Raw genomic sequence first — 12,071 nt, 5'->3', positions numbered from 1 at the left:
TTTGCTAATGTATTTTTCTCTCTAAATCTTTTCTCCTCTTGGATTTATTTTTCTTGGTACAGTAAAAGATCAGTCTGCCTGAGGGGATGCTGTTTCCTAAAGATGCACTTTGGGGGGTTTTTATATTGTTTTGTCAGTTTGGGGATATGTAACTTTGTGAATCTTGACATTTCATTGTTGTCTGAGGGGTCTTGGACTAAGATCAATGGAGAGGGGGTTTGGTTTGTTTGGTTTTTTAAGTTTCTGAGGAGATTTTGAAAGTATTTTGGGTTTGTTTAGTGAAGGTTTAATAAAACACCCTCTCCTTGAGGGCAGCCTGCTCCCTCAAACACTGTTAACTATGATGGCTTCAGAAGGTGTGACATAAACCACAGATTTTGGAGCACAACTAGAAAAGGATATAATCAGGGACTCTATTTTGGTTATTAATGTGAAAATGTGAGAAGGTGTCTTTGTGATGCTCTGTGCTGAATATTTAGCTTTTGGTTTGGGTTTTTTTAATCCCCTCTCTTATGGGCAATTTAAATAATAATTCACAATGGTGAGGGCCTAATCCTGCTCTTAAATTAATAGAAAAATCATTAATTTGATCATTTCTTGCACACAGACAAATATATCTACAGGCACCAATCGCTGCTATTGAACTGGTGCTCAGGCCGGCACTGGCTTGGGCCACATGAGGAGACCACAGATTAGCTGCTAAAGTGATGGACTCACTTGACACCATATATGACACTTACTTGAAGATTTAAATTGTTTGTAAACTCCAAACTGTCTTTTAAACTGTGTAATGGTATTAAGTGGAAAGAAACAACTTTGACTTTTGGCCAAAACATTGTCAGAGCCTTCCTTGAACTGTAACAAGTGTTGGTCTAAATGTGAACACCCACTGGCCTCCAGTGACTGAGCACAGAGTCTGCAAAGCTGGGGCAGGTAAGTTGGCAACAAACTGACCTTCAGGTGCTGCTTCCAGGAGCAAGTTGGGGGTAAGACATGTTTGAAAAATCAAAGCTATTACACAGCGTGCTCTGCCTTGTGCTCCCTCTTCACTAGAGGTTGTAGCTTAGAAATATGCTGGAAAGGCCACAGGAGTTAGGAGAGATCTGCAAGACTATAGCTCCTGGTTTTAAATAACATGGGTTTAAGTACACAGGCAGCCCTTCATATAATTTTCCTCAGCTTTTAAAAGCTTTTAGTCTGAAAAGCTGATACCATCCATCTCCCTCCAGTAGTTCAAATTCATGTCAGTTTTGACTGGGATGTTGGCCCTTAATAACTTCATTGTTGGTACTGGAGTGAACGCTGCCTCATGTGCACACTTTGAGGAGATATTTTCATGGCACATCAGCTGTTGACTTTCATCCTCTTTGCCCAAAGAGTGAGGCAAATTCTTTGTAGCACTCTCACAACTGGTGGTGAGTGCATTGAGGATTGACACAAGGGGGAGGCTCACTCCATGTGTGTGTCTATGATGGTTTATTTATACCTTTTTTAATCCCACTTTCAGCTCTGTGTCAGCCACAGGTTGCTTCTCTCACCTGTAAGTTTACCAGCACCAGTGTGTGTGACCTAGAGGTGGGCTCTCTACCCTGTTTTACAGAACTCTTGACTATATTTTTAACACCTTTGATGAGATGCTGTAATGTTGATACAATTCTTTTGCTAGCACAAAAAATTCAACAGAGCAAATAGGATATAATGAGGCACTTTGATTTCAGCCTGGATTTCATATTTCACAAGTATGTAATTAAATATATAAGTTTTCAGGGAACCTATTGAAATATATACTGAGATGCATGAATGCTCTGATCAAATTCACAGTAATTAAGACTTTACTGGAGATCTTCATGTGATCCAAGAAGTTTCCCCATGTTTCTGAGATTCTCTAAATTACACTTAATGCTATGGTAAGTGTAATGCAATGATAATTTTAACCATTTTCTTATGTTTGCAGTTATTTGTCCACCTAGAGAAGACTGACCCTTTGGGGTAAGTGGGGTGGGAAGGCAGCTCACATGGGCACAACTGTAATGCAATGTCAGCATTAATGTTGCTCTGGATGGCAAATGCAGACCTGTGTGTCCAAGTGAGCTGCAAACCCTTACACTGTGTGTTCAAGTGGGGAGGGATCCCTCCTTTAAACACTTGCCATGTTTGTGCAGGGAGTTTTACACATCAGGGCTTAGACAAGCTCAGGTCAACTGAATGCATTAAAATGTGGTATAAAGGGAGGAGAGGAAAAGGCCAAGCTCGTTTTCTCCCCCAAACACTCTGTTCCTGCACTATTCAACATACAATCAGGCAGGAACCTTCACTATAAAACCCTTTTGTCAGTTAATATAACTGGAAATGCAACAGTCCCTCAGAGCATCATTCCTGTCTGTCAAAACTCAGGGTAAAGCACCTACCTCCTCTTGAGATCAGATCACATCAGGGCTTGTCTGTGCAGAAGACAGGAACGCTGGGGCACCAGAGACCATGCTGAAAATAAATCTCATTTAATTTACATCAGCCCAACACCACACTATGGATTCACACTAATGACCCCATGCCAATGTCCCAGTGCTGTGCTGTCTGGTAGGAAGGGTGAAGGGGGATCAGTGAGGACTGCCTGCAGCATCTCAGTCTCACTGGTACTTATCATGGAACAGGACTCCTCAAAGAGAGGCCACTTTTCCAGGTCTGCCATGCTGAAGGTCGCCTCTGCACCTGCAGGATTTCCTTAAACTTTCTGGTCCAGTCTCAATTACTGCAATAAGCACCCTTGTCAGTCCTGAGCTGAAGAGCATTTATCCATTGATGATCTTCTCGCTAATGTATCCAGGCATGGTGTAGATCAAAAGAACCAGGAAGATGGTCAGAACAGCAACTATCAGCAGCACAATGATGTACTTCTTGTATCGCTTCCAGATAAAGAACACGAAGGTCTTCATGGGATTCACAAACCAGTTGAAAGAAGTTTTTGGCCGGCTGGAAGAGGAAGGGAAGAATAGATAAGCACAGGTTCAACCCCCAGAGCAGCACATTGGCCCCTCAGCTTTGGTGCCCTGCTGCCCTCATGGGTCACCAGCTCTTCCTGCTGCTTCCAGGCAGGATCATCCTGGGGCTGCAATAAGTACAGTGCCTGTGAAAGCACTGGATACAACAGGACACTGGGCCCCAGACAGCCCCGCAGAGCTGTGGCCAGTGGGGACATTCACATGGTTAAACCAGAGCTGCCCTTTCTGTACAAGCAGCACAGAAAGGCATCATTGCCTTGAGAACCTCGCTGAGCTTAGCCCTGCCCCAGATGCTGTGGACCCATCAACCAGGGCCTCACTGATTGCCCTCAGCTTCCTGACAAGCTGATGCTCCCTGATCCCACGCAACCAGCTGCGGACAACACAGCACTGTCCAGCCGTGTTAAAGGGGATAACACAGATACTCACTTGGGCTTTTCCAGAGGTTCAGGCTCTTTTCGGCCTAAGCCAACGGGACTTTTCTCAGCCTCCTCCACAGTCAGCAGCTGGAACTCGGCTTCCACCTTACCCTGGAGGGAGAACAAGTCTGAGCCATAGATGTTGTTTCACAGACCCCTGCTGACCACACGCCCTGCCAGGATTGGGTTTGTTTCCTCCCAGTTCCATTTACTCAGATGCTCAGAGCCATTACCCTTTCTCTCCAGGCATTAGCTACAGTGCCTCTCACTTCACAGCCAGCAGAAACTGTGGCCTGGCCAGAAACAAATTGCTTTGCAGCCAAGGCACTGCACTGTAACACACTCCCCAGATATCTGGATTTTCTGCAGCCTCCCACACTGGCACTGAGCAGAATTCACCCTTGGGGACAAGCAGTGGTTCACTAGCAGGGGCATCAGCAGCAAGTCTGTCCTGGGACAGTTGGCATCTGGACAAGCTTTTGCTGCTGTCCTGTCCGGTGGATGGGGAGCCGCATGCCTCTTGCTTTCCTCCTTGCACTGAGCGCTACTCCATGGGAAGCTCAGAGGAAGACATATACAGTCCCTCCATACTGCTGCAGGTGGCATCTGGGTAGATGATGGGCTGGATTTGCAGCAGATGGGACAAGCCTCCAATGGTGCACAAAGAAGTCCTGTGCAGCACCTTACTCCATAGGTGATGTGCATGCCATGGAGGTTGCAGGAACAAGGTTGCCATGTCAAGGCAGAGGCAAAAGACCAGCTCTCTACTCACCCGTGCCAACAACCCGCCTTACCGTCAGGAGGTACTTGTTCCCACTGGGGTCTGTGAACTCCAAGTCCTCTGGTTTGACTGAGCTGCTCCACTTCTTTTTCTTCTTCTTCTGCTTCTTCTCCCTCTCCTCTCTCTCCTCATCCTCTTGATCTTTGAGCTTGATGAAGGGCCACCAGCCCCTCATGCGCTTGTTTCGGAAGATGGAGAAGCGCGGGGTTGCGTTCTCCTTGGCCATCTTGATGGTGCAATGCTCTGAGCTCTTGGCTGCCCGCACCATGTCATGCAGCTTCAGCTCAATGGACCCTGCAGGGAGAGTGAAGAGGAGAGCTCCTGGTGAAATCCCCACACACGATGTGGCTTTCTGTCTCAGCCATCCTCCCACCACCACAAGTAAGTCCCAGCTGCTGCAATGATCTAACAGCATCCTGCAGGTGGAGAACATGAAGCTCAGCATAAGAAAGGACCAGCCCAAGAATTAGAGACTAAGACCCAGAAGCCGCACGTCTTGCCTCATCTCTGATATGGCCAGTTGGGTTATTTTTCCTCCTTTACCATACCTACTCTGCTCTCTTCACGTGTCCAAGCCCCTCTTCCCCTCCCGTTCCTGCAAATGTCAATCAAAAATGTAAAATCTGGGAAAGTCTTTAAAGGTTTCAAGTCTGCCTCACATCTGAAAGAGCCCCAGTTCATCTCCCTGCTTGGCTTTGCTCCCACAGTCCTGAAAAGGGACACCAAGGCCCTGGGGCAAGCATATAAGTTCAGTGTGTCCAAATAGGAGAGCTGCGTATCTCCAGGCTCTGCCTATATCTCATATGTGAAAAACCACCCCAGGTGACTGCTGAGCTTGATCTGATGCTCCTGGTGTCCCTTCTTAGAGAGCTGAGCCCCGGGGAAACACTGTAATACTCCAGCAAGGTGAGGGACAGGTCACCCCTCCAGCAGGTCACACCATACCTAAAAAGTCATTGGCTGAAATCCTGTCATAATCCCAGACCTGGAGGACCAGAACAGCCGGTTCCCGAAACTCAGATTCCTCCAGAGAGAAGACAGAATCCTTCTTCTTGTAGGTGATCTCCTTCTCAGTCGGGAGATAGTTAAAGCGGAAGATGAACCTCCAGTTGAAATTGCCCTCCCCAGTCAAGGAGTTAAAGTGAACATCTGTCTCCTGCTTGTCGTGGTCGAGACCCTTTATCCAGCTGCAGGAGAAACTCAGTTATCTCTTATCCCTGCAGCCAGCCTCAAAGGCTGAGCAGAGGATGGAGGGGCTGCAGGAAAGAGTTAAAGAGCCAAACCAGACCAACACCTCTGGGGGTACAGCATGGAGGGGGGCACCTCACAATGAGTATCAGAGGGGGCAGTGAGGGTGCAGGGCAGGGCAGGAGCCAGGCTCTGGCCTCCATCAGACCTTTTCACATAGATGTCGCTGGAAGGCTCTCCCGTTATGGGGTTGACATCATCCAGGATCACGTCGTCAGTGTTCCAGATGATCACACGCAGCTCGTAGCTGTGGGAAGGACACAGGGGTGAGTGAGACACATGCTGGGAGGGCAGGTCAAGCACTTCTAGCACTGTGATCCCTGCCAGGGCTCCTCCTGCCAAACACAGCCCAGCAGGCCACTGCCATGCATGAAACCCTTCCTGAGGGCTACAACCCACAGGACAAACACCCACAGTCACAACAGGCAGCTTTTGCTAAGCAAATCCCTGGGGAAACCCAAAGCACCACTTGGCCATAGGAGCACAGAAAGGCCCAGGCAGGAAGGGATCTCTACAGGCTCTACTCCAACCTCTTGCTCTAACTTCACAGTAAATCAAGGATTGCGCAGGGGTTTGCCTGCATGAGTTCTGAGTATTCCAAAGATGGATATCCCAGCACCTCTCTGGGTCACTCCATCCCTATCCTAGGGTAGCTTCACTCTCACTGGGAAAATGTTTACTAAGTTGGAATTTCCCTTGCTGCAATTTGTGTTCATTATCTCTCGTGCTTTCATGTGCACCCGAGAAGAATCTGCTCCTCCATCTCAATAGTCCCATTAGATCACTGCAAACAGCAGATCTCCTCCTTCAGCTTCACTTCTCCAGCAACACAAAGGACATCTGTTCCACAAGCCAAAACAGAGCCAGATGAGGAGCTCTGACCTGGGTTTCTACCATCTTCGTGTTCAGCCTTAGAAAGATGAACTCTGCCCTTCACAAGCACTTGTGCAGCTGAAGCTCTGATGTCCTGAGCTGATACACCCAAGAGACCACCCCATGGCCAGAGCTGAAGCAGAGGAGCTGCACTCCAGGCTAGCACAGCCCGTGCAGGACTCTGTGGCACATCCCACCAGGCACAGTGGGGGACAGTGGCCCTCCCACAGCCCACCAGCCCCATCCCAGGGGTTCTACCTGACAGGCAGCCGTGGCTTGATATTGACAGGCGGTGGTGCAGGGACATCATTTGGGAACATGTCGATCCACATGTGCAAGGAGCCCTGAGGAGAGAAGACAGCAGAGAGACTTCAAAGACAGAGCACCTTCCAGCTGGTTTTCATGGAGCAAGGGCTTGGTCCTGCAAGGAAAGTCTTGCCAGAAAGCCACTGCTTGGCTCTGTCCTTCCCCAGCACTTCGGTGACGTGTGACTGGATTTTAGATAGGGAAAAAATCCAAACTACCCAAAATGGCTCATTTTCCTCCCCACCCTGCTCCAAGGAAAAACATTTCAGCTGAACCGAATACACTTCACTCAGAGGCAAATGTGTCCCTTTATGTTAACGTGAAGTAGATGATGATATAATGTTTCAGCATTACCAAGTAAACTAAAAAGTGATGGGTCTGACTCTGCCCACTTGCGTTTCCAATGCTGACCAAAGCCAGAGGGGCTGCAGAGCTCTGCTCTGTTACCAACCTCTAGTACCCACGGAACAGGAGATGTTCAGTGCAACGCATTGAAATGGTTGAGCTCAGATCCCTGTGCTGCATAAAACTGAGGGTGAATGATTCTCCTCCAGCCAGCAGACACACTGTGCCCCCAAGGGGAAGCCAAGAGGGCGGAACAGGGCTCTTAAAGGGAAGCAAAGCAGCAGGACAGAGACAAAGCAGAGGAAGAGGCAGGGACAGGCAAGGAGACCACCACCCAGCATGGTGGCAGGGCTCGGAAGGCAGAGCAGGTTTCTTGACCTCCAGACAGCACCTCATCAGAGCAAGAGGAGCCAGGAAGAACTCTGTGCACCAGCATTGGTACCATGACATTGATGGACAGAGGTCCCTTGAGGAAAGGGTGTTCAGAAGCACCATGAAAGGTCAGAAAGTGAACCTGAGCAAAGGCCACCCAAGGCCAACAGTCCTCATTTCATAGCAGGGACAGCTTCCACAGACACAGCTCCAGCTGCCCGCCCAGGAAGGGGCAACACATGGGATTCCTGCCATGATGAGGAGAAAAACAGGGGCCCGGGCTGGGAACCAACGGCCCCAAAGGTCCTTCTCAGAGCAATGTCTATGCTGGACAAGGAGACATCTTACCTGCACAAGTCCAGGGTTCTCAGGATTGTACAGGGACCGGATCTCCACGTGCTCTGGTACCAGCTTGTATCCGTATCCTGGCATTTCTTCCCAGTGCTGCAGTACGTACAAAGCCTTGTGTTCATCATCCACTGAGGAGTTCTCATCCACTGCTCCTCTCTTGTTCCTCACAGAGGCGTCTGCAGCAGAACACAGCCAGGTAGAAGACGAAGACATCTGGCCAGCAAAAGCCATGTCAGGACAACAGTCACAAGTAAGGGAAGATGATGGACTGGGCAAACAAGCACCTCCCCAGAAAAACACCATGGGGAGAAGCAGGAGGTGAGGGTGAAGTTCAAGACCAAATCCTGCTGGTGGGGAGCAAAGCAGAACCATCAAGTGAGGAAAAAATGACCAACCCACCCCTGTGTTTATGAAGAGCATCTGCCCTTTGGAGATCAGACTGAGACTGAAACCATCCCAAGCAGCCCCTGAGCACAGCAGAGGTTCATGGGGCTCTGACTGCAGACACGTTTGAACCAGAGCCAGCTCTCAGGGGAGCACCAGGAACACACCTCGTTTCTCCCTTCCCAGCTACCCACTGACCTGAGAAAGGGGAAAAAGGCCTTTTGGAGGCCACCAGAATAAGCTACGCCTGTTCATATCACTGCCATGCAAGTGAGTTTACTTTGCTCCATCCACTTTGGGACCTAACAGCCTGGATCACATCCTTCCCCAGTGCAACACCATCACCCACTGAAACCAGGCCACTGAGAACTAAGGATGCTTCCCATGGTGACCCAGCCAACCTGGACACATCAGGGAAGAGAGGACAGTGGGTTCCCAGGCCTCTCTCCAGCACATGCGCTGCTGAGCACAGGCAGCTGTATAAGGGAGCAGTCATTGTCCTCCCAACCCTCTGTACCTTCAGGAAAAGCCTCTGGAGGGACCTTGAATATCTTATTGTCCACCTTGACCTCCTCTCGTCTGTACTCTGCTGCAGGGAGTGAGTTTTTCTTGCATAAACTATCCAAGATCTGTGTGGGTTTGAAAGCGTCTCGCCACGTGTTGTAGCCATTTCTGTGTGGAAGGAAGAACATTGAGAACATCTTCAGCTTAGACACAACAGGTTCTTATCCTAGGCTGAAATGTCCTGCCTTCCCTACAGCACAGGCTATGCCACCAGATCCCCGCTCAGATCTCCACTGGGAAAACCACAGGCTCACAAAAGCTCTCCTGCCCCAGAACAAGTCGGGCTTGCACCCCATGGAACCATTAACTTCAGAGCAGCAGCAGGAGCAATTCCAGCTGCAGCTTCTAAATAGGAGAGAGGTTTAAGCAGTGCTGGGAACTCAACTCCATGCCCACAGCTAATTCTCCAGTAGGAGAAGAGAAGTTTACAGAAAACTGGCCAAAAAGCATCAGAGAATCCAAAAGAAAGCAGATGTCACGAGTCTTGCTGCTCACAGAATCAGCTGCTGCCAGAGAAACCACCCTACTAAGGTCAAAATCACACCAGTGTCAAGTGAGGCTTTTCTCACAGGACACCAATATGAAATCATTAAAGTATTTTTTGCTACTATATGCAAAATATATTAGTCTGCAGTGGGGATTAGAGCTATCACAGGAAGCTGGTACGAATATAAAGGAGATGGAGTTATCCAGGTAAGTGAATCTGTGAGGCACCTACTCAAAAGGAAACTGCATGCAAGCTCCATCCTGCAAAACTGGAGGCGTTTTGCTACCCACCCAAATGGTAGGTGAGAAGAATGAGAGCACGTCAAGGCCCTGATGGATCACACACCGGTACCTACATGTCATACTGAGAAGCCACTCCACAGTTGGCCCTGTGCTTGCTGTAGAATCGATTCTCCAGGTCAATCTTGGTCTCCCCAATCAAATCATCAGATCCAACCAAATCATGGTCGAATATTGCCACAGTGAGCTCCGATTCCATGGGAAATGAGACAGTCAGCTCCACCACTCTGGGTAGAAGCAGACGGGTAGAGTGCAATTAGCAAAGAGGATGGAAATGAAACACATGCTCTGCTTTGATTATCCTACTCATTTAAGAACTGTATTGGACAACCCCCAGACCTCTAATAGAGTTTGGTTCTCCATAATTCAGTGGGTGAATTTCACAGTGCAGCAGTTTTCAGTGTGCACGTTCAAACAAAGGAGTTACTTTTCCAGAATGCCCTTGGATAGAGGCCCTGGAGCTAGGGAGAAAGCTCTCCAATGCTCTGTTACTCCTTGGCTTGCTACTTGTCTGTTAAATCAAGCCCTTTGAGAGTGCTCCCCTCTTAACCCAACACTTATGGCTCCTCTGTTAGCCAGATTCACACTATTCCTGTTAAACCTGTTAGATGAAAATTTCCTGCATACTCTCCAAACACAGGGTTGAGCTGTTTTGGGATGTATCGCTCCTTTGTGTCCTTCTGCTCCTGCCCCACAGTCACCACCACATAGGGATCTGCCTTGCCATTGGGGTCGGCTGGAGACAGGTTGGTAGCCTGGAATACACAAGAGGAACTGCCATACACCAACTGCAGAGAGCAACCTGCACAAGGAACACTGCACAGGCCACCCAAGCCCGCTGTCAGGGCCCCCCAGCAGTGAAACCAGCACTTGTTCCCATACAAATCTCCACTCAATGAGCCATCAATGTCTCCAGCAGTTGCCCAACTACTTGCTCATGGCCTCAAGGCAAATAAGAGGAGCCAAGAAATGCCCATCTGAATGTTAGCACCTACTGAAGCTACAAAGCATGGAAGGCTTCCCATGGACAAGACATAGCTGACTCGCCCTGGGTTTTCAGAGCCTTCAAGCCAGCATCGAGCTTGTCACAAGTGCCACTGCTCATATTTACTGAGCAGAGAACAGCAGGAAGTCCCTAGGGAGGAACAGACCTCCGAGCATTACTGCCATCACCACCAGGTTCTTACCTTAACAATATAAACCCTTACAAGAACCTTGATGGGTCTGTTTCTTGGAACGCCCTGGGAGACCTTGGGCTCCGTGCCGGCTTCCTCAGTGGGGTAGACATAGAAGGAGCCCTGTAGGAAAGACACTGCAAGTAACAGCTAGATACAAAAGAGAGTGTCTTAGACAGGATTGGAGCCACTATGGGGACAGTCCTTTCCAAAGGCACAATCATGTCCACATGGCCCAGGCAGTCCCTGTTTGCAAGCTAGGCTGCAGGCTGTCAGACCACTGCCAGTGCCAGACGTGAACACCTTCAGGCACTTTGGACTGCCAAAGGCAGGGGGCACCAAAGGTTTTCTAAGGACCTTCTTAAATCAACTTCTGTAGTTGGTATTTCAGTCTTCAAGAGCTCCTGGGTGGGAGGATGATGACTCTTTTATACAAGTTTTACTAATTTTAAAACCAGGGAAGCTCACTAATTCTTATTTGTACATTGAACATACCCAGAGGCCCCATAAGCGTCCTTCATGCTTCATGCTTTCTCCTTGTAAGAGCTAAAAAAATCTACATCAGGTGCATTTATCAACTAACAAAGAACCACAATACACAATTGCTTCAACAGGCAGCAACAGTAAATGGCCAAGCCACACGGCACCTTGCACACACATGCACTCTCCAAGGCTTTGCTGGTGTTGGCAGGCTCTGAAACACAGGTTGTCCTAAGGATTTTCTTCCACAGGCAGCACAAATGGCATTCAAATGATACAGTACCTTGTACTTCCCTACAAAATGTTCATCCTCGTTTCCATCTTCATCTTCATTTGCCTTGCCACGATGGAGGGGGAAAATACACAGCCAGTCTTCAAAATGATCAAACTCATTTTCCAGCTCAGAGCTGTAGATCTGGAATAAATCGAAAGTAATCTGGGGGCTTTTCCTGCCATGTTAAAGAGGAGGAGAGTTAGAAAGACCATCCTTTCCCTGCTTCAACCACTTCACCTGGTCCTCCCCAGGGAGGTGAGAAGGACACGGACAAAGGGATCTGTCACCCCAATAATCACCTGAAGGGTGGCCATGAGCTTCCTCTTGGGTCGAGCAGGTTCAGCTTCAATCACTGCCTCATCTTCTGCTTCCATGTCAATGGAAGATGCATTTAAATTGCCTCCATCTATAAATGGCAATAAAAGATTAGGAAATGCTCTGATCTCTCCCATCATCTCAAGTGTCCATCTACGAAATGACCCCAGCAACAGCTTTTGCTTTCACCCAGGGCTTTGACCTGTGTCAGACTAACTGGAGCTATGGCTGTGTGTAACAAGCATCCTTATGGCATCTCAGGTTCCCACAAGGCATGGCTGGATGGGTGGCACAGACTCTGCTCCACCCTGACAATCCCATGCTCTTGCAGCTGGTTTTTCTGCAGGTTTTTGCTCACTCAGAAGGCTGTTGCTTCAACACCATTTTCCATCATTTTCT

At 48.7% G+C, this 12,071-nt stretch overlaps 1 protein-coding gene across 1 annotated transcript in view; it reads right to left on the bottom strand.

Annotated features, from left to right (window-relative positions):
* Window positions 1-2,370: 2,370 nt before the first annotated feature.
* The window catches only part of LOC115615382 (fer-1-like protein 4), a 29,271-nt gene continuing 19,570 nt past the window's right edge, over window positions 2,371-12,071 (bottom strand). The window contains exons 33-45 of the mRNA XM_030503470.1: window positions 11,657-11,763; window positions 11,367-11,498; window positions 10,616-10,726; window positions 10,056-10,183; window positions 9,485-9,655; window positions 8,596-8,750; window positions 7,692-7,870; window positions 6,579-6,664; window positions 5,596-5,694; window positions 5,145-5,386; window positions 4,213-4,493; window positions 3,429-3,529; window positions 2,371-2,970 (exon numbers count right to left, since the gene is read on the bottom strand). Coding sequence (XP_030359330.1) covers window positions 2,790-2,970; window positions 3,429-3,529; window positions 4,213-4,493; window positions 5,145-5,386; window positions 5,596-5,694; window positions 6,579-6,664; window positions 7,692-7,870; window positions 8,596-8,750; window positions 9,485-9,655; window positions 10,056-10,183; window positions 10,616-10,726; window positions 11,367-11,498; window positions 11,657-11,763 — 1,973 coding nt within the window. The 3' untranslated portion in view covers window positions 2,371-2,789. The remainder of the gene's footprint in view (window positions 2,971-3,428; window positions 3,530-4,212; window positions 4,494-5,144; window positions 5,387-5,595; window positions 5,695-6,578; window positions 6,665-7,691; window positions 7,871-8,595; window positions 8,751-9,484; window positions 9,656-10,055; window positions 10,184-10,615; window positions 10,727-11,366; window positions 11,499-11,656; window positions 11,764-12,071) is intronic.

Source organism: Strigops habroptila, chromosome 13 (genome assembly GCF_004027225.2).
Source record: "Strigops habroptila isolate Jane chromosome 13, bStrHab1.2.pri, whole genome shotgun sequence".
NCBI lineage: Eukaryota > Metazoa > Chordata > Aves > Psittaciformes > Psittacidae > Strigops > Strigops habroptila.
The sequence above is the reverse complement of the archived record's forward strand: the minus strand, read 5'-3'. Positions and strand labels throughout refer to the sequence as shown.